Source organism: Ochlerotatus camptorhynchus, unplaced genomic scaffold (assembly GCF_037179485.1).
Source record: "Ochlerotatus camptorhynchus isolate MF236.1 unplaced genomic scaffold, CSIRO-AGI_Acam_v1.1 ptg000577l, whole genome shotgun sequence".
Taxonomy (NCBI): domain Eukaryota; kingdom Metazoa; phylum Arthropoda; class Insecta; order Diptera; family Culicidae; genus Ochlerotatus; species Ochlerotatus camptorhynchus.
In genome coordinates, this window is record NW_027041058.1 from 1835262 (window position 1) to 1857650 (window position 22389).

General features: G+C 37.6%; 3 protein-coding genes across 6 annotated transcripts in view; 2 read left to right on the forward strand and 1 right to left on the reverse strand.

Annotated features, from left to right (window-relative positions):
- Pkn (serine/threonine-protein kinase N) overlaps positions 1-22389 on the reverse strand; it is a 264865-nt gene that overhangs the window by 75132 nt on the left and 167344 nt on the right. For all 4 annotated transcript variants that reach the window (XM_065236877.1, XM_065236875.1, XM_065236878.1 and 1 more), the window contains exon 3: positions 11148-11590. In XM_065236877.1, the coding sequence (XP_065092949.1) occupies positions 11148-11590 (443 nt within the window). The remainder of the gene's footprint in view (positions 1-11147; positions 11591-22389) is intronic.
- Positions 1059-2877, forward strand: LOC135713732 (UDP-glucosyltransferase 2-like). The gene is made up of 3 exons (XM_065236955.1): positions 1059-1302; positions 1373-1866; positions 1924-2877. Exons 1-3 carry the CDS (start codon positions 1126-1128, stop codon positions 2831-2833), a joined length of 1581 nt encoding a protein of 526 aa, XP_065093027.1. The 5' UTR covers positions 1059-1125; the 3' UTR covers positions 2834-2877.
- Positions 9360-11166, forward strand: LOC135713717 (UDP-glycosyltransferase UGT5-like). The gene is made up of 2 exons (XM_065236937.1): positions 9360-9603; positions 9666-11166. Exons 1-2 carry the CDS (start codon positions 9433-9435, stop codon positions 11046-11048), a joined length of 1554 nt encoding a protein of 517 aa, XP_065093009.1. The 5' UTR covers positions 9360-9432; the 3' UTR covers positions 11049-11166.

Below are 22389 nucleotides of genomic sequence, written 5' to 3' on the forward strand. Positions count from 1 at the left end.
TTTTATTCAAGAAAAAAAGGCGTCCTCCCGTTCGTTCACGCCAACATGAATCCTATCAGTGCACTGCAGTGGTGGACTGTGAAATGTACACCATGCCGTCCGTCGTCGTTGTCGTCTTCGAGTACAAATAAGTTAATAAATCGAGACTCCATCATTGATGATGGTCCTGGTGGTAGTGTAAATAGTGTTTGGTCGCGGACTGCCAAGAGCCGTTGAAACGGGACGCTGGTCGCATCTTATAGTGATTCGTGGGCACGCAGAGAAGACGGTAGGTTAGTAAAGATATAGTGTAATTTGTGGTGATTTACAATGGCGTGGTAGTTTAATCGAATTTAACAAAAATGTAGCGAGCTAAAAGAGGGTGAAAATTGTGTAAAATAAGGGTTGAGCAATTGGCAATTGATCTAAATAGTTGGGATTCAGGTTCAAGGAACGAACAGAAACGTGCGCGTTAAGACGGTGGTTTACAGATCACTTAAAAGATCATTGGTAGCATGACGTCATTCTTCTCATCTTTGCTTTTTTTTTACCAACGATGTTGATCGGTTAGAAACAGGTTGGCAAACAAGTATCTCGAAAGGAAGCTGATGTTAATTGTTGATTATTATAGCTTATTTGAATTAAATTTACGAATTATGAATCATTATTTAGTTAATGAGAATAGAATGACATAAAGCTCGTCGATGGCGTTTTTTAAATGTAATCAAGCTTGTTTGTAACAGTTCTTGAGACCAACATTTGACGAAACATTCGTGATTCGTTAAAAATATGGCACTAACATTTCGGATTTCATAAATTAAAAAAAAGCACTGGGAATTGGAAAATCCTGGCTGGCTGAAATTTGAATTGCAATTATGAAGATCGAAAGAAAACAATTGCACACAACCAACTTCTTTGCTAAAGATAACACAATGATCCACGCAAACACAAAGAGCTGCAATCGTTCATTTCAAAACACTGCCCTCGATTATCACCAGGAGCCTTATCTCACACAACCACCTTACCCACCCGTTATCATTCCAAACCCTTCTTATTCCTCAGGACGTGAACGTGATAAATTCGCCTCACCGAGCGTTGATCAACCATTCCATCGATACCCACCGCCATCCACGGACTCCATCAATAATGGCAAGCAGTCGATTACTGTCGCTGCTCGTGATCGCCTTCTCGGGCCTGCTACTGATCAGCCTGCCTAATGGGACTGACTCAGCGAAAATCCTGTGCCTCTTCTCCACGGCCAGTAAGTCGCACGTCCTGGGCACTCAGGCACTGCTGAAGCACCTAGCCCAACGAGGTCATGAGGTAAGTCGGTGTCAATCAAATCATAACCAGTTAATGGCGTGATCTAAAATAATTTTACCCCTGGTTCAAGGTCACCATGGTCAGTGCCTTTCCGCTGTCAAAGCCGGTCAAAAACTACCGGGATGTGTACGTGCCGATTGAGGACTCCTTCGGTCCCATTATGGCCAGCTTCATGAAGGGTGACAGCCGGAACATGCTCAAAATCATGCCGGTAATTACGCATGCATCGCTCGAAAACACCAACTTCACGCTGAACTCGCCGCAGTTCCAGAAACTGATTAAGGAGAAGAAATTCGACGTTGCTATACTGGGGTTCTTTATGAACGATTTCGTCGTTGGGGTTCGCTCCTGGCTGAACTGTCCTACGATTTTGTACTTTTCGGCCGGCTTCAGCAGTATGATCAACGTGGTTGGAAATCCGACGGAGATTTCCGCCGTTCCGCATTTGCTTCTGGGCAACAAGAACCCGATGAGCTTCTTCGACCGAGTAAAGAACACGCTGATCTACACGGTTGACTATGTGATTACGAAGTTCATTAGCTACAAAACGCAACCTTACTACGAGTATGTATATTTGATCATTTATCGATGTGATTAACAACCACAAATCTATCATTTCAGCTACAACTTCCCTGCGGAGAAGGGATTCCCCTCGTACGAAGAAGCCAAGCGTAATGTATCGCTGGTAATGTTCAACTCGTACTTCACTCAAACCGTCCCAAGACCGTACTTGCCGAATATGGTGGAAGTCGGTGGCCTGCAGATCAAGTCCAAGCCCGATCCCCTGCCGGAAGACATCCAAGCATGGTTGGACGGAGCGAAGGATGGAGCCATCTTCCTCAGCTTCGGATCGAATCTCAAGAGTTCCAATCTAAGGCAGGACAAATTCGATGCTATCATTGCCAGCCTTTCGAAGCTGAAGCAACGCATCATCTGGAAGTGGGACTCGGAAGATATGCCCAGCAAGCCGGCGAATGTCATGATTGGAAAGTGGTTGCCACAGGACGACATCCTGGCTCACAAGAACTTGAAGCTGTTTGTGACACACGGTGGACTGGGAAGTATCACGGAATCGATGTACCACGGAGTTCCGATCGTGGGAATGCCCATGTTTGGCGATCAGGATACTAATGTGGCACAGGTGGTCAAGGAAGGATGGGGCGCATCGGTTTCGTTCGATGATATAACGGAACAGCAGTTGACGGGAGCGATTCGGGAGGTATTGGAAAATCCGAAGTACGCCGAGCAGGTACAAACCATGGCTGCGTTGTACAAGGATCGACCGCAGTCGTCGATGGATTTGGCAACGTATTGGGTGGAATATGTGATCCGCCATAAAGGAGCGCCACATCTGCACTACCAGGGCTCGGATTTGAATGTTCTGCAGCGCTACTTGGTGGATGTGATGGCGTTTTTGGGCGCCGCGGTGTTTGTGGCCCTGAAGGTGGTTGGTTTTGCGCTGTGTCGAATCAAGCGGATGATTTGCGGCGGAGGGCAGAAGAAGCAGAAGCAGAAGCAGAAGAGACATTAGATTAGAGGATGAAGGTAGGTTAAGGCTCACACGGGTAAGGCAACATTGAGTACTCAGGGAATTCAAACGATGATATTTTTTTAGACACTTCCAGATTTTGAAAATTATTAAAATAAGATTCAGAAAATGTACGTGTCATGGTATTGAAAGAAATCATAAAACAGTCCACTGTTCTTCGAGAAATCAAAGTTATTTTCGAGAAATCAAAATGAATCTCGCCACGACATGACGTCTGAGACAAAGTTGTAGGATAAAATAATCCCTTTTCAGAAAAACAGCCAGTAATTTCAACAATCGAAAATAGCGTTTAAAACTTCAATAACAAAAAGCCAGTTCAAGAGGAACTAAGGAAATTCATTTATTAAAAAAATAATAATAGAAAAATTGACTTAAAATTCAGATCTACGATTTGCCATTTTTGTATTAGTATAATTTTGCAGCAAGTACAATCATACTCTATGCCCAGGGAAGACGACCCGAGTAGCACATTTCCGTCACAATAAGTTGCAGCAACTTGTTTATGACTGATACAAGTTGTATAGAAGTTGCCACATCCGATTTATGACAAGCGTGCTACTAAGGGAGAAATTTTCCAACCCGAAAATTTCCTAGACCGAACCGGGAATCGCCACCATGGTCTTGCTTTGTTGCTGCTACCAACTGAGCTAAGGGAGGCCCCTTGTAAAACCCACTTTCCTTTAGAGCGTGACGTACTTAATGAATGCTCCCTTGGTTCAGAATAGTTCAGCATATTCTAGCAACTACCGTGATGGCTTGGCAATCTTCTCGCAAGCATAGCCAACGTGGCTGTTGAAGTTGAGTCGGTCGTCAATCATCACTCCTAGGTATTTCAACCCGCACTTTGAAGTTAAGGAGCACCCGGACGAAAATGTATACGGTCCACACAAATAAAAACCAAAAAATATACACTATCCGTCATAAGTATGGACTCACATAGAAAAGAATTGCAACACTCATTTGAATATTTCATCCACCCCCCCCCCCCCCCCCAAAAGTTTGGCATCACCTAAAAAATGATGAAAAAGCTGACAAACGTGCTGAATACGCATAAGGTTCAATTTACTTTGACGCATTTTTTAAAAATTTAAAAGCAGTTTTTTCGACGCATTATTTTAGATTGCAAAAAGTTCGCGTCAATTTGTGTAAAATAGCAAAAGAAATCGAATAGTGCGAGCTTTTTGTAATCTGAAATAATGCGTCGGAAAAAAAACTGCTTTTGAAATTTTCCAAAAAGCATCAAAGTAAATTGAACCTTAAGGGGGAGATAGAATTTGCGTCTTTGGAACTTCAAAAAGTACTGATTCACTTCAGAAAAGTTCGAAATCACATCGGAAAATACTGATATACTACAGAATTGTTCCGAAATTCTGAACAATTCTGAAGTGATTCAGTGCATTCCTATGTGATTAAATTATTTTCAGAGATGTAGATCTCGTGGAAATGATTAAAAACTTTCCGCAATGATTCAGTACTTTTGAAAGTGATTCCGAGTTTTTTTTTAAGTGATTCCGATCTTTTCTGAAGTTATTCAGTACTTTGAGAAGTGATCCCAAACTTTTATAAAATGATTAAGTTATTTTTGAAGTAATTCAACACTTTGCGAATAGTTTTTAAACTTTTTCAGAATGATTCAGTACTTCCCGAAGGAAAACAAAATTTTCTGACGTTTTGTAGTACTTTCCAAAGTGATACTAAACTCTTCTGACGTGATTCAGTAAATTCTGAAGTAATTCCAAACTTTTCCGAAGTGATTCAGTACTTTGTGAAGTGATTGCATACTTTTTTAAAATGATTCAGTTCTTTTCGAAGTGATTCAGAGTTTGCGGAAGTGCTTTAAAACTTTTCAGGAATTATTCAGTACTTTCCGAAGTGAATCCAAAATTTTGTGAAGTTTTTCGGTACTTTCCAAAGTGATTCTAAACTCTTCTGAAGTGATCCAGTAAATTCTTAAATAATTCCAAAACTTTTCCGAAGTGATTCAGTACTTTCCAATGTGAGTTATTCAGTACTTTCCAAAATGTTCCCGAGTTTTTCTAAAGCGATTCGGATCTTTTCTAAAGATATTCAGTGCTATGTGGAGTGATTGCAATCTTTTTTTTAAATGATTCAGTTCTTTTCGAAGTGATTCCGTACTTTCCGAAGTGAATTCAAAATTTTCTGAAGATTTTCAGTACTTTCCAAAGTGATTCTAAGCTATTCAAAGTAAATTCTGAAGTAATCCCAATTTTTTTTCCGAAGTGATTCAGTACTTTCCGAAGTGACGCCGAACATTTCTAAAGTGATTCAGTACTTTCTGAAGTTATTCAGTACTTTGTGGAGTGATTCCAAACTTTGCTAAAATGATTGTGGAAGTGATTTAAATTTTTTCCGGAATGATTAATTACTTTCCGAAGTGAATCCAAAATGTTCTGAAGTTTTTCAATACGTTACAAAGTGATTCTAAACTCTTCTGAAGTGATTCAAAAAATTCTTTAATAATTATATATGTACTTTTCCGAAGTGATTCAGTACTTTCCGAAGGGACTCCGGACATTTCTAAAATGATTCAGTACTTTCCAAAGTGATTTAATTTTTTTCCAAAGTGATTCCGATCTTTTCTGAAGTTATTCAGTACTTCGTAGAGTGACTGCAAACTTTTCTAAAAAGATTCAGTTCTTTTCGAAGTGATTGAGTACTTGCGGAAGTGATTTCCAACTTTTACGGACTGATTCAGTACTTTCCGAAGAAAATCCTAAATTTTCTGAAGATTTTCATTACTTTCTAAGTTCTTCTGAATTGGTTCAGTAAATTCTGAAGTAATTCCCATTTTTTTCCCGAAGTGATTCAGTACTCTCCGAAGTGAATACGAACATTTCTTAAGTGATGCAGTACTTTCTGAAGTTATTTCGATTTTTTTTTATGTTATTCAGTACTTTGTGGAGTGATTCCAAACTTTTCTAAAATGATTCAGTTATTTTTTAAGTGATTCAGTACTTGCGGAAGAGATTTAAAATTTTTCATTACTGAACGATGAACGATTCATTACTTTCCGAAGTGAATCCAAAATTTTCTGAAGTAATTCAGAAAGTTCAGAAGGTATACCTTACTTTTCCGAAGTGATTCAATACTATCCAAAGTGACTCCGAAAATGTATAAAGTGATTCAGTACTTTCCAAAGTGATTCCGTGTTTTTCTTAAGTCATTTCAATCTTTTCTGAAGTTATTCAGTGCTATGTGGAGTGATTGAAAACTTTTCTAAAATGATTCAGTTCTTTTCGAAGTGATTCAGTACTTGCGGAAGTGATTTCAAACGTAAACGGAGTGATTCAGTACTTTCCGAAATAAATCCAAAATTTTGTGAAGATTTTCAGTACTTTCCAAAGTGATTCTAAACTCTTCTGAAGTAATTCAGTAAATTATGAAGGTATCCCAATTTTTTTCCGAAGTGATGCAGTACTTTCCGAAGTGACTCCGAACATTTCTAAAGTGATTCAGTACTTTTTGAAGTTATTCAGTACTTTGTGGAGTGATTCCAAACTTTTCTAAAATGATTCAGTTTTTTTTCTAAGTGTATCAGTACTTGTGGAAGTGATTTAAAAATTTTCCTGAACGATTAATTACTTTCCGAAGTGAATCCAAAATTTTCTGAAGTTTTTTACTGATTTACAAAGTGATTCTAAACTCTTCTGAAGTGATTCAAAAAAATCTGAAATAATTATAGGTACTTTTCCGAAGTGATTCAGTACTTTCTGAAGGAACTCCGGACATTTCTAAAATGATTCAGTACCTTCCAAAGTGAATAATTTTTTTTTTTCAAAGTTATTTCGATCTTTTCTGAAGTTATTCAGTGCTATGTGGAGTGACTGCAAACTTTTCTAAAATGATTCAGTTCTTTTCGAAGTGATTGAGTAGTTGCGGAAGTGATTTCCAACTTTTACGGAACGATTCAGTACTTTCCGAAGAAAATCCTTAATTTTGTGAAGATTTTCAGTACTTTCCAAAGTGATTCTAAGCTCTTCTGAAGTGATTCAGTAACTTCTGAAGTAAATCCAAAGTGATTCAGTACTTTCCGAAGTGACTACGAACTTTTCTAAAGTGATGCAGTACATTCCGAAGTGATTTCGATCTTTTTTGATGTTATTCAGTACTTTGTGCAGTGATTCCAAACTTTTTTAAAATGATTCAGTTATTTTTGAACTGATTCAGTAGTTGCGGAAGTGATTTAATTTTTTCCGGAATGATACATTTCTTTCCGAAGTCAATCCAAAATTTTGTGAACTTTTTCAGTACTTTACAGAGGGATTCTAAACTCTCCTGAAGTAATTCAGAAAGTTCAGAAGGTATACCTTACTTTTCCGAAGTGATTCAATACTATCCAAAGGGACTTTGAAAATTTATAAAGTGATTCAGTACTTTCCAAAGTGATTCCGGGTTTTTCTTAAGTGATTCCAATCTTTTCAGAAGTTATTCAGTGGTATGTTGTGGAGTGTTTGAAAACTTTTCTAAAATGATTCAGTTATTTTCGAAGTGATTCAGTACTTGCGGAAGTGATTTCAAACTTTAACGGAGTGATTCAGTACTTTCCGAAGTGAATCCAAAATTTTCTGAAGTTTTTCAGCACTTTTCAAAGTAATTCCAAACTCTTCTAAAGTGATTCAGCACTTTTCGAAGTGATTCTGAACTATTCTCAAGTGATTCAGTACTTTCCGAAGTGATTGAATTATTTCTCAAGTGATTAAGTACTTTTCGAAGTGGTTCGAAACTTTAATGAAGCGATTCGGTACTTTTCAAAGGGATTCCGAACTATTCTCAAGTGATTCAGTACTTTTCGAAGTGATTTCGTGCTTTAGTGATGCGACTTCATACTTTTCCAAAGTGATTAAGTACTTTCCAAAATGATTCAAAACACTTCTGAAGGGAGTGAGTTAGTGCTTTCCGAAGTAATTCCAACCACGTTGACACGTTTTCTTTGAGTTATGGTAAACTTGTCAAGGTGATGCAATATTCAAATGAGTGTTGCAAAACTATTCAATACGAATCCATACTTATGGCGGGCAGATTGTTAGCTACCCCGATACTCACTACACCTCGTTAATATAAATCAGTGATTCTCAATCTATGAGTCGCGGGCTCAAAAAAAAAAAATTCAGACATCTTGGTCATAAGTTTTTTTTTAATTAGTGCAAAATAGTGTTCAGAATTATGATAATCCAAATTAAGCTACAATAACAATAATTGAAATAACATTTCAAAGCCAGTTTTAAAAATCTAGGACATTTGACTTTTTTGGATCAGTTTAGGTATTTCGATGACCATTTCGATGTTTTCAAGATATTGGCATTATATGGGCTGTGAGGTCGAATTTAATGATGTTAAGGCCATTTTGACGTTTAAAAAAATGATTTATATTAGTTGGTAAACCAATTGTGTGGACAATTGTATTGTTTGAACATTTTTAAGATTATTTAGGCGTATTTTGAAGAATTTCAGAACGCTTTTAATAGCCATGTCAGTATTTTGAAATATTTAGGCCGAGTGTTTGGACTAATTTAGGGTTGTAGTGCAATTTAGTGAATGTTACCCGTATTAACTTGTTTGAAATTATTTTGGATATTTAAGCCGTTTCAATGCCAATTTGTTTCTGGATTTCAAGCAGTTTGAAGGCATTTTTGGCACGATAAGCCATTTTGAAATTTTTCTGATCATTTTGGCCCTAAAACACCGGTATTCAATATTGATGGGTAGCGAAATTATGGAATTTCATAAAGTGGGTCGCAATCGACAAAAGTTTGAGAACCGCTGATTTAGATTATTAAACCTACCAGCGTTTGATTGTTGATGTGAAGCAATTTTGGTTCTATGAGTTCCATTTTCCTGCAAATCATAATCGCTTTAAAAAAAAATGCTGCGTCATCTATAGACGATTGCTTTCGGCAATCGGGTGCCTACCTTTTATACGACAAGTAAGGTGTCTTCAAGTGATAAGATAGCAGAATGGGCCATTACAAAAAACTATCCCGCATTTTTCGATGACAATTTAAAACATACAATCTTCACTACTAACTATTTTAGATTTAAAAAAAAATTACCAGATTTAAAAAAAAAACACAGTTTTGTAAAGCAGAGGAAATGGCGGCTTTGGCACTTCTTTACCTATTATAGTTAGGGGGATAAATGAAGTCCTTGAGTGCTGATTTCTAGCATGAAGGTGCATCATATTTGACAAAAAATGAACACTCTTAGACTTCATTTGCCCCTGGTGACAATAGGCAAATATGTGCCGAAGCCGTCATTCCCCCTACCTATTAATGGAGTTAAGTTCTGTGTTGAACTTGAAAAAACAACAAATTCATCTTAGCGACAAGTTTACCTCCTCCTACCGTAATTTTAAAGCAAACTCACATCTCACAGACACATCACCACCAATCACGCAAACAATCAGCATCCGTACGGCATACCAACCACTTCGATTCAATCGCGCGGCAGGTCATCCTTCGAGTCAATCGTTGTTAGTCGACAGTAGACTCCAGACGAGATAAGTTAGTTGTACAAGTGTCTACCTCCACTATCCCCAGTCTTGCGCCATTGGACATACAACAATGACGGGCAAACTTTGCTTGGTGCTGCTGCTGGCACAGATGCTAATTAGCAGCAACCGGTACAGCGTAGTAGAATCGGCCAGAATTCTATGCGTGTTCCCCAGCCCCGGACGGTCACATGTCCTCGTGGGGCAAGCCCTGCTCAAGGGACTGGCCGAACGTGGTCACGAGGTAAGTCGTACGTTATCTCAATAGATTCAGTACCAATCTCATCAATTGCACACCCATTTTAGGTAACAATGGTGAGCCCATTCAAGCTGCCGAAACCGGTTAAAAACTACCGAGAAATCTACATTCCAGCGGATGATTTCGTTCATAAGCTATCGAAAAGCTTCCTCGAGAAGCCACCAAACATAATTAAGACTATGCCGGTGATGATACGGCATCTGATGAAAACTACGAACGATACAATCAATGATCCAAAGTTTTTGGCAATCAAGAACGAACAGTTTGATCTGGTCATAACGGGACTGTTCGTGGCGGATTTTATTCTAGGATTTGGACCGCATTTCAATGCTCCCACCGTGGCACTGTGGAGTGCCGGTATGACAAAGTTGACGTCCGATTTGGTTGGTAATCCAAGGGCCTTGGAGGCTGTTCCACATTTAATGATCGGACCACAGGAGCATATGGGTTTCGTGAGCCGTTTCAAGAATTTTTTGGTTGGTGCTGTTGAGAATGCCATGGTCGAGTTCTCCATATACAACCAACAAAAATACTACGATTTTAACTTCCCTTCGAATAGATACCCAAGCTACAGGGACGTTCGGAAAAACGTATCGCTTGTGCTATTGAATGCCCACTTTTCTACATTTGGATCGCAGCCCTACCTTCAGAACGTAATCGAGGTAGGTGGTTTGCAGATCAAGCCCAAGCCTGACCCGCTGCCCAAGGACATCCAGGAGTGGTTAGATGGAGCCGAACATGGTGCCATTTATTTCTGCTTGGGATCAAACCTTAAATCATCTGATCTGCCACCGGAAAAGCTTCAGATTTTCATCAAAAGCCTAGGAAAGCTGAAGCAGCGAATACTCTTCAAGTGGGAAACGGATAGCATCCCCAACCAACCGGCTAACTTCCTGACTAAAAAGTGGCTCCCTCAGGATGATATCCTAGCTCACAAGAAAGTAGTTTTGTTCATTTCCCACGGTGGACTGGGAGGAATGGCAGAATCTCGATACCATGCCGTTCCGATACTGGGAATCCCGATCTTTGCCGAACAATCGACCAATCTGCAGCTCGTAGAAAAGGAAGGCTGGGGTAAAGCGGTGGAATACTTGTCCATAACGGAGGCATCGTTCGAGGAACCATTGCAAGAGATTCTCACGAACCCACAGTATCGCCAGAAGGCAAAAGAACTGTCCGATTTGTATCGAGATCGGCCGCAGAGCGCCATGGATTTGGCTTGCTACTGGATCGAGTACGTGATCAGATACAAGGGAGCTCCTCACATGCACTACCAGGGAGCAGACCTGAACTTCTTCCAGGAACAGATGTTGGATGTAGTAGCCGCACTGCTAGTCGCGGTCTACATTGTGTTCAAATTATTCAAACTCTTGTTCAGAGCCTTGGCGAAACTCCTCTGCAGTAGACGCAAAAAGCAAAAGACAAACTGATAGCATATTATTAAGCAAGATAACACTCTATCTCGGTGTTTACATTATAGAAAAGTGCTCCACAATTCAAACAAGAGATACTGAAAATAAACCACTTACCTCTTGCAGTGCCTTCTTATCGATCGTTTTTGTACTCTGCAGCGTCCGAATGACATTCTTCGCGCCGTCTACCACGGCCGCCTCGATCCGCAACCGGTGCCTCAGTTCGTCGATCCGGTCCTCCAGTGACGTTTCCCAGTCCCGGGGCCTGTTTTCGCCGTTCTCTTCGGACACTTTGTTGTTGAGCTTGTACTGTCGGACCTTCAGTATCCGTAACCGGAGGAATTCGATTTTGGCTTTTGAATCGGCAAGCATCTGGTGCGCTTCGGCCAGGAGCTTCTTATCACGCCCGTGGTGTCCGCTGGAGATCGATTGGATCATGTTTTCCGCCCCGTTTTTCACCTTGGTTTCTATACTGAGCTGCTTTTCCAGCGAGATGAGCAGTTTGTCGTTGGGGGTGAGCTCGGCCGGGCCGCTCGGCGTGACGGGCGAGGGGATCATGTCTAAAATGAAAATGGAGAAATTAGAATCGGAGGGAAAATAGTGTCTTTTGCTTAGCAATTCTACTTCATGTGAATGTATCGAGCTGTCAATCAACGCGATTCACACGTCACCATCGTTGGATGTCTTATTTGTGTTGCATTTGGAATTGTAATCACCCCACTTCCCGGCAAGCGCCGGATGCTGCCGTGCGACTTTTGCGCCCTTGGTTGTCAAGAACACGTTCAGTAGATTCAATTTCGTCGGAAATTATATTTTCAGGACTGAGGAAAAGATGTCAATCCGGCGGAGGCGAGAGAATTGTATCGCAACATAAATAGAACAAGCAAGAGATATCGGTTCGATTGAGTGGGGCGCTACCGGGCCTCTGCTGTGGGAGGCAGGTGGAAATTAAATTTGCAACACTCTAAGGTTTCGATTCGAAGGTATCTTGGGTAAGCGAGATATTTTTCAGATCATTAAGAACGGAATTGATGATTGAAATGTAGCATCACCCAACAAACATTGGAAGCAGATTAGCAGCTTCTTCATGCAAAAATATGCTTCTTCAGCTAAAAAATTGCTTATTCAGATTTCAATCAGCACAAATTGTTTGTTGGGTATGATTTTAGCATGGCGAGATTTTAGATTCTATTGATCAATGTAGGGGAAATGGATATAATGTCGGTCTAAATGCCCCTAATTAGGGTCCAACAATCGACTAAATTTTCATTAGTCAAAAATATCGATTAGTATCGTCCCAATGACGCGTTCAACTAGATAAAATTGATAAATAGCAGATTTTTAGCGATGGGCCCAATCTTAGATCCATAGACCAACATTAGAGACATTTCCACTATAATGGCGCTTTTTCAAGCAGGAAAACGATACAGCGTTTACATTGTAAGTGAGACTTGTAAAGCCACATTTCACAAGAATAAACAGAGATTATCAAATCAAGAGCAAGTTTTACTATTATAATTGGGGAACAGAGAATCACAAATTGCTCTTTTAGATTGATTGTTATAAGGTAAAATATCAAAAATTATATGGGCCCATAACTGCATAACAGACTCATATGGATTTTTTTTTCAAAAATGAATGAACTACTGGCATTCTACACTGTGCACTAAAAGTTACATGTTTTACATAGTTAAAGATGCTAAGTTTCAAATAACAGACTTAAAGTGGTCATTTTATACGATAGATGAGGAGATGAAAGTATAGAGTTGATAGTTCCGTTAGAGTACGGCAGTGTGAAAATTTTATATAGAGAGAGTAGAAAGCGAGCAAGGACAACTTTGAGGAAGGTACGAATCGGTTTGATCATCTCTCTTTACTAAACTCCCCAGTTGGAGGTGGATGGTGAGGGGTATCCAAAAAGAGATGATCACCGATTTGCTCATGTACCGAAAATGTGTTTGAAACAGTTCTATCGATTGTCGGTCTCACTGTTTTACCGGTTCACTGACCACCCTGTCATACAATTCATAACAACTCAAGCTAAACATTGCATAAGGTCCTAAGTAACATTGACAGATTCTCATTAGATGTTGGATGCAGATTCCACTCAGATGATCGCTACATATCGAATAGCAGAGGAAAAATCTATGTTCATCAAGTTCAACACAGAGGATTCGATGCTTTATTGTTTGCTAAACAACCGTGAACAATTAATTTTCCATTATGCCGGTGGGAAGTCAGTCGAGGTACGCAAGTCGCCTGTTTTCTAGTGCCAAAACGATGCGTATTTCTACTACAAATTAGGGATAGTGGACTATACCGAGAAGAAGTGGATAAAGAACGAAGAGGAGGCCAAGCGGCTGGCGCTGCTGAAGGAAAAACAATTGGCAGAAGCAAGGGAGTCCTCCAAGGAAGAGTAAGAAAAACTCATAAACTATGTCCCTCTTAATACTTTAATATTAAATAACACTAGTTTACAGGCATATCCGGAGTGATTTGAGATTTGGGCGTAATTACTTTTGTAAACAAACACGTCAATTGCTGATTTATCTTGAATAAAAGCTCAATATCACAAACAAACTATACCAAATGATAGAGGAATCATTCCTGTACCTCATAGTGTTATAACTTTTCGAGATTGAGCTTTTATTCGCGAGAAATCGGTGATTGATGTGTTTGTTTACAAATGCAATTACGCCCAAATCTCAAATCACTCCGGATATTTGAACTTTGTTCGCTAATGGTCATTTCCCATGTAAAATCGTGCGCTGAATCCAAATATGTAGTCAGAACAAACTCAGTAGGAGAGTTTTCTAGATACAGGCATGGTAAATCATTTGCATTAATTTCGAGCATTCATTTACATTCATTTGCCCCTAACTTTTTTCATCAAAAGAATTCCTCAAAATGATGTATGGAGCTTTTGTAGGTTTTGTTATTAGCTAAAAGTTTTGTTAGCATTTTAAATCCGTATCTCTTATGCATGACGAACCAGAGCGAACAGAAGCCACTACTGTTTTTCAGTGAATGTATTTTACATTCACTGAAAATCAGTAACAAGTTCTGCCCGCTCTAATTCGTGATGCATAAGAGATACAGATTTGAGTTATGAACAAAAGTTGTAGCTAATAACAAAACTTACTAAAGCTTTATACATCATTTTGCGGAATACTGTTGATGAAAAAAGTTAGAGGCAAATGAATGTAAATGATTTTCCATGCCTGGCTACAATTCAATTATTTCAATGCCAAATTAAAAGCGAGAAAATTTACTTTCGATCAACTGGATACTGTTTTTCAGTGAGATTAGTGGTATTTTTGGCACAACCACTACAAACCTTGCTTAAAAACTTTGCTGAAATCCATTTTTTCTTGGAAATATGCAAAACATAAAAAAAAAAACAAACTATTAATTCACAACAATACCACTAATCGCACTGACAAATGATGTTCAGCTGATTGAAATAAAAATTCACACCTTTAATTTGGCGTTCAAATAATTGATATTTGATCAATAAACTTTTTATTAGTAAAATTTAATTTTAAGTTTTAGCTAGAAAACAGGGTGGCCAGTGAATTTACATTTTGAAATTCCCGGTTTTTTCCCGGTTTAAATCTAAAAAAAATCCAAACAAGAAAACCAAATTGAACGCATTTTTAAGAACGCTCTGAAAGGAATTTACTAAAAGGACAAAAAATGTGATTTAAGAAGATTCCCAAGATTCTGAGGCTTTAAAATTTAAGTAGTGTCTGAAACTAGAACTTATTTTTTCAAAATTTGTGATTTCTAACAATCTTTGTGATGCAAGATTTGGAGTAAAAATAATTAAAATGTGAGATTTTGGAAAAAATTCAAGATCACAGATATGAAAAATTAAATATATATCATACTTATGAGTCGTGGAATCATAATTGTCACGCTCTGAGACTTGGAAGCATTTTTAAGGGTTATAACAAATTACATAACAATCTATAGAATCTAGCGGACAAACCCTGGAATTCAAAGTGTTGATTTCAAACAAATATTGAGAAAGATTCCCACACAGTTTTCGAAGGAAAAGTTTTGAGCAGATTCCCAGAATTATTCTGACATGAAAACCCTAATAATTGTTAGATGAATTTGGAAGGATTTCTGTGGAGAAGAATGCAAATTCTAAATTAAATTGTTAGATAATTTTAGAAGATTTAAAAAGGAGTTGTCAAAACAAAACATTGCGGAAAATTCCTACGTGATTCTGATGAGATTTGTATGGGTATCGTTAAGAAAATTAGAGATGAATTTTAAGAAGAATTCCAAGAGAATTATGATCAGAATCCAACAAGAAACAGAGTTCTTAGATTGTGCTGGCAATAATTTCAACCCTAGTGCGAAAGATTCATCACAGAACTCCAACAAAATTTATTGCAAAAAATTCTGAGAATTAGAAAGAAATTCTTTAAAATACTCCAAGGGATTTCTAAATAAAATTTCGAAAGATTTCTGCTATTTTGAATAGAGTTAAAAGAAATTTTTGAAAATATTTTCAAATGAATCAAAGTCTCCGAATAGGCTTAAGGGAATTCTAAGAAGCATTCCAACTAAATTCTTAGACGGGGTTGCAAGGAAATTCCAAAAAGAATTCAACGGCAATTATTACGCGGAGTGTCTTCTGGCTTATTTCAAAACAATTTCAAGATAATTCAGAGCCGAATTCCAAGTTAATTCTGGAATTCATGTCATGAGAATTTTGAACAACGAAAAATTAAACCCCCGGAAAAGAATAATTCAGTTTCGGTTTTTACAAATATTTGTTTTGAAAGTCCAGCATCTTCAATATTTTCTTTTAAGGACCATGCACTTTACATCTGAAATTGAGACGACAAAAATCAATTCTCAATATTGCTGAGTGATTAAATTCTAAAAACAATAACACGGGAAACTGAAAAAAATTATGCAGCAAATAGAGCAAGACATTCATTTGGTAAAGGATAACTCTGTTTCAATGATTTATTCTGAAATTCTGGTGTAAAAATTTGTTCCTATGGTATGGTTAATTTATTTTCCCGGTTCTCTCACCGAATTCCCGGGTTTTTCCCGGTTTTCCCGGTTACTTTTCAAATTCCCGGATATTTTCCGGTATTCCCGGTTTTCCCGGTTTGCTGGCCACCCTGAGAAAACTATCCTACTGAGATTTTTTCTGACTACATTTTTGGATTCAGCGCACGATTTTACATAATGATCATAGGTCAAACATTGAAGTTATTTGTTTTTACTTTTATTTGTAACCTAGTGTTATTAAATGGTTCTCGGCTCCGTGGATCCTTTTTGACAATTGAGCCATAAACTATTAAAAAAAATTATAAAACAAAAAAAATATAAAAAATAAAGCTTTGAAGCATTTTACCACAGTTCGCACCAGATTGGAGGGCATAACTTCAACTTTCTTCAGAACAAGAATCGAAGGGAGGGTTTTTTGAGAAAATTCTACATTTAATTATTAAACACGACTGTACAGTGATTTTTCTCTCAGTATTTTTTTTCACGGATAAGTTGTTGATTTAAATAAAACCCATTTTTTTATACAAGGATTTACATTTTTTATGGAAAATGGCATCTTGGGCAGTATCTAATATATGTGCAAAGTTTCATTCAAATCTGTAAGAGTCGGGCAAAATGGCTTTATTTTGTTTAGCTTGAAATGCTATACACCGTAGAGAACCGTTAATTTGATTAGCTAAATTGGAAGTTAAACGGCGCTCATTTAGAATTTGTTTAACTGGTACCCCTAAACAGGTGCCCAACAGCGTTACGCATGTGTGTAGTGGTACAAGTTAAATCAATTCTAAATGAGCACCCTGCACCACTATTTCAAATTGAACATAATTTTTAGACAACTATAACTAAAATGCACCCAATTGCGTCAATACGGGGTTGGTACTGTATGAAAGGGGTTTTAATTACTTTTCTAAATATCCATTCCACATTTTGCTCAAGTTTGTGCTTCTCTTTAAAAATTAATAATGTTCTGGAGATCGATTTTTACGATTATATTTAGGAGCCACCAATTGTGTCGATTTGGTCTTGATCTAGAGCCATAAAAATGTGTGTGGATGTTAAAACATACCTATACTGCCGCTAATCGTATAACAGTCCCATCATCACTTTTGAGTTAACCTCAGAAATGGTGTTTATTTTTATCGTAGTTTCAACATCTCTAATCGAGATTTGGAGGGTATTTTGGTGGTCGAAATTTGTTTTCCCCGAAAATATGACGATTATTTTTAGGCTGGCAGGTATGAAAATCTTTAAATCGATTTATCTCCGCAAATATAGCTCTAATCGAGGTTTGGTGGAATTTTGGTGGTCGAAATTAACTTATGTTACAATTATCAAATTATTGTGAATTTTAATTGCTAACAACCGATAGGGGAAATGTATGTAATTTCGGCCTAAATGCCCCTAATTTGGTTAGATCATTTACTAAACTGTTAGCAATCGCGAGCTTTCTGCAGTGTAGGAGATTCATGACGTGCTGCAAAAATAAACGGCTTTCGCCGTACGGAACACACATCTATTAACTTGATTTTGTCGTATCCATTCATCGCGAGCGGAGCACCCAGACCAGACTTGCATTCGGCTTAACAGTGCTTACACCTTACACCACACCTCGGTAATCAGCAGTCGGTCCAAATGAGGAGGAAACCAATCCAAAATAGAAAAGGCAAACAAGTTAAAATAATACAAATTCTTTCAGTGTGGAATGCGCTCTCCGAGCCGAACACAGCCAGGCCGCCAGCCAAGCAGGGAAGCGCACGGGGCCACATTGCATTGCTCCACATTGAGCGATTTTTTCCTTCTATTTTCCCATTCCAATCCTATCCGTATGATACGGACATGGACACGGGAAAGAAGATTGATTTGGCATAATAAGGTACGGAATCGGAGAAGCACTCGGGATAAGGCGCGACGCGGGATAGACGACGATAAAACAACAATAAAAACGGTAATGAACGATGTATAAAATAGAAAATGAAAAATCGCATTGTTCGGTTCTGGTGGGTGCAACAAGGAAGAGAGAGAGAGGGGGAGAACGAGCGCGTTCCGCTTGTGCAATTTTTATGCGCTCTTTACCGCGCCTTTTGCTATACGGTTCCCTCCAGCCAAAGCTGTGCAGTTGCAAGCCAGCCGCATTCTGCTAGCTCTCGCGTCGTCGCACAAAGGGGCATTTAGTCAATCTAGCTGGCCAACATTAGTTTTGAGTTTTGCAGTTCCACGCCAAATGACGATTCGGGAAAAAAAACTCGACCGTCTCCGAATTGCATGAAATTTTGCATAGGGTAGTTGTTCCTGTAATAGTGGTGTATCTATAGTTGAGGTATGGGGGTTGTGCGGGAATAACGAGGAAAAACTGGATAAGGTTATTTTTCATTAATAGATCTCCTATAATAAAGCGGATTTGCATTTTTCAATCTTAAAATTAGTTCAAACATTACGGAAACCATTGATTTTCCTTTAGATGTTGACTCCTTTGCACGTATAGTTGCGGTTGTGTTCCTATAATAGTGGATCCAATAAGAAACCAATTTGTTCCACTATTATAGGAACCAAAGTTAGTAACTACCACTACTACTGGAACAGTGTTCCTATTAATGGAGGAGAAGTTTTCGAAAAATGTATACAGTTTAATTACGATGTAGTATTTTTCTAGCAAAAAAGAGATTGAAAGCTATAGTTTGACGTTCGGGGAGCTCCGTCGAACTTCAAGTCGATCGGATTCACGTCGATGTTGTCCATTTCTCAACTTGTCACTCTAAACATAGTTTACTCATTTTTGGGTAGCTTCAGTTTTGACCGATCTGGGTGAATTCTACCCAAATTAGGGTAGTTTTTTAATAGCGTGTACGAAATTGATCGATTTTCGCGGAAATACTTACGGAAGTTTTCCTTTTTCACGGAATTATACGATTTTTTGTGGTTTTCTACATAATTATACGGATTTAAAAAACATTATACGAATAGGGACCCATCATATTAATAGTGGTCGTCCTCCAAAATCCCACTCCACACTTTTGAAAGTTAAGAGCATGGCCCAACAAAGTCACTTTCAATAGAAAATCGTCAAGCGACGACGAAGCTGTCAACCATCACTTTCAACATCAACAGAACTACTTTCGATCAGTTTTCATGCTGTCTGTTTTGGCTTGACTCGTGTTCATTTCGCCTTTCATTGTCAAATGAACTTACTTTCGCATTGAAGCGAAGCTGTTCGATCCAAATTCATGTAGTTTTTCTGACTTTAGTTGATTGTTCACTCGGATCATTTAAGCGTATGCCCATAGATCTGTAGATATCATATTTATCATTGTCGGGTGGTTTGTTTTCCCATCAATATAATATGGGTATTTTAGGAATTTAGGTCTAGAGGCCGGAAATCGATGACCGACGCCATTTTGAAATCCATGCAATTTCAGATCAAATGAGAAATACTGACGCCGACCCATCAATATGGGTATTTTTGGAATCGGAGTGACGTCTAAAGATCTAAAATCGACATGCGATGCCATTTTAAAATCCAAAATGACGGCTTTTCGTTAAAAAAAAATGAGGAAAATACTGTCAAATACCCATTAATACAGGTATTTTTGCGTCGGGATGATGTCTAGAGGCTGAAAATCGATATCCGACGCCATTTTGAAATTCAAGATGGCGACTTCCGATTTCAGGAAAGTGGGAAATACTCACGTCGACCCATCAATATAGATATTTTTGGTATCGGGGTGAAGTCTATAAATCGAAAATTGATATGCGACGCCATTTTGAAATCCAAGATGGTGGTTTCCGATTTCAGACAAAGTGTGGAAATACTGTCAAATACCCATCAATATGAATATTTTTTAGAATCGGAGTGAATCGGAGTGACGTCTAGAGAATGGAAATCGATATCCCAGGCTATTTTGAAATCCATGGTGGGGGCTTGCGGTTTAAGAAAAAAATAAGAAATCGAATAAACTTTACAGAGCCAAGTTACCATTTTCTATATACATTATAAATGTCTTAAATCTAAAATTAGAGGATTTGCCCGATTACTCGCGGTCTTCTCGAGGTTAGGGGATGACCATATTTTGGATCGGGAGAGGGAAAAGGAGATTTGGAATATGATTTATGATTCAAAAATTTCACTGTTTCTAAAACATGTACTTAATCTTATCGACGTTATATCAACTCTGCTCTAATCAAATATACAAAAAAAAAAAACCAAACACACACACAAAATATAAACTAAATAAAGGTTAATCAAACTTACAATGTATTGTTGATATTCTTAAAAAAAAAACATATATGAGTTGCATAAACTCCAGATCGCGGTCTAGCCAAAATATCCCGAACTGGGACATTAGGTTGTCTACCTAACATTTTTGATAAAATTCGGATATTTTGAAACTTGATTTTTTTCAAATGAGCGCCTTTTAAATTTTTCAAAAATATGTAGAATGAAAACGGCACTTCTGATCGAAATGACGTCTGAGACAAAGTTGTAGAAAAAATAATGTGTTTGTGGGAAAAATATAGTTTGCACTTAAATATCTCAAAATGTCCTTGTCTGATTTAAAAAAAATGCAAACTTTTGAAAGGTTTACAATTATGGACACTTAAAAATTGACAAAAATCGCAAAACAAAACTTTTCGTTAAATTTTTCAACTTTTTGTTAAAACGTTTTTAAAAGTAATTTATACTCAAAAAACAATATACAAAAAAGTGTACTAACAAAAACTTTAAAAAATTGACCATTAGATCTTGTCATACGATTTTTGTTAGCTTTCAAGTGTCCAAACTTCTCAACATTTCAAAAGTTGGCATTTTTCATAAGATATATGAGATTTTTTTTTATTTTTACTTGAAATCGCTAGTAACATTGTTTTTGTATTTTTTCCAGACAAGCAATATTTGTTGCTACAACTTTGTCTCGGACGTAATTTTGATCAGAAATGCCGTTTCAAACCTATAATTTTTTAAAAAACTTCGAAGACATCATTTTGAAAATTCAACAAATAAATATAACAAGCAATTACGCAAAGTTTCATATAAATCGGTGAAGGTCGATTACCAGTTTTGGTCGTCGGTGTTTCTTTAGGCCACCGTAGGATGAATATGCATATTTTTTGCCATATTTTTTAAATCAATAATTGAGTATATTACCTCAAAATTCAAAAATTGTACTATTGATTAATGTTCTACAATTTTGGTCAATATTGAAGTGTCCATGGTGTATATTTCTTAAAAATTTAGCATTTTTGATATACTTTCAAATAAATATAAGCCTAAAAATCTGAAAAAAATGAATGTGCTTTTTTGTTATTGAAGTTTTTACCAGTATTTTGTTTAATTTTTAACGGAAATTAGAGGGTTTTTTTTTCAGAGTGTATTTTTATTCTGAAAAGACTTCCTACAACTTTGTTTCAGACGCCATTTCGATGAGATGAGCCGTTTTCGTGCTATGACTTATTTAAAAATATCGAATACGTCATTTTGAAAAATCAGGCTTATGACAACATTGCCGAATTCCGGCACACACTTTTTTCATTGCCCCTAGTGAGTGCGAAGTTTCATGGAATTCTGATTACCCTTACCCTTTTTATCGATTCGTCCGTAGGCTTGGAACTGCTAAACTCAAGGATCTCAAAATTATTCTGGAGTTCCGATCAAATGATCTACCAGATCAACAAAAACTGACACATTGCCCTAAGTTACGAAACTACTCCAAACAGTATCATACAGATTTTGCACATGATTTATGTTTTAATTCCATTTACATAAGGTGTTGTAGGTTCTAAAAATTGTCCTACTATCTGATCTACTGGATCACTCAAGGCCTGCACGAAGTTGTCAGTGATGGCACATGTCCAAACATGTTCCTAGAGTTTTTTGTGCATCACTTATAATGTCTATGAACTGAGTTCCTAGTTGGAAGTTCATTAAACTAACGAACGAAAATCCAAGACGGTACATCTTCAAAGCACACGCTTATTTGCAATTCCGCACGGTGACCTTCGAGGAGTTTAGTTTCAACTGCAAAACACAATAATCAGAGTGACCGGGAACACCGGAAAAGGCCGGAAATTCGATGTCGCCGGAAAAAAGACCGGGATAAACCCTTGATCTTCGATGCCAAGTTGGAAAAAGTACTTCTTCCTCTCTTTAAAAAATGTCAAGACACTTGGACTGGACTACATTTTCAGGATATAGTCATTTTGAATTAATGTTTCGAGAATTTTTGGTTTTTTCCTTAGCAATTTCGAACATATTTTAGAATGGATTTTAGAAATACACTCCAAAACAAAAGTTCGGCGTCACAAAAAAAAAGTTTTTGTTTATATTCTC

Bases quoted from the DNA above. Each gene is read 5' to 3' on its own strand.
- LOC135713732 (XM_065236955.1), top strand. From the start codon at position 1,126: ATGGCAAGCAGTCGATTACTGTCGCTGCTCGTGATCGCCTTCTCGGGC. The intron at 1,303-1,372 runs GTAAGTCGGTGT...CCCTGGTTCAAG, and splicing joins TAGCCCAACGAGGTCATGAG to GTCACCATGGTCAGTGCCTT. The intron at 1,867-1,923 runs GTATGTATATTT...CTATCATTTCAG, and splicing joins AAAACGCAACCTTACTACGA to CTACAACTTCCCTGCGGAGA.
- LOC135713717 (XM_065236937.1), top strand. From the start codon at position 9,433: ATGACGGGCAAACTTTGCTTGGTGCTGCTGCTGGCACAGATGCTAATT. The intron at 9,604-9,665 runs GTAAGTCGTACG...CACCCATTTTAG, and splicing joins TGGCCGAACGTGGTCACGAG to GTAACAATGGTGAGCCCATT.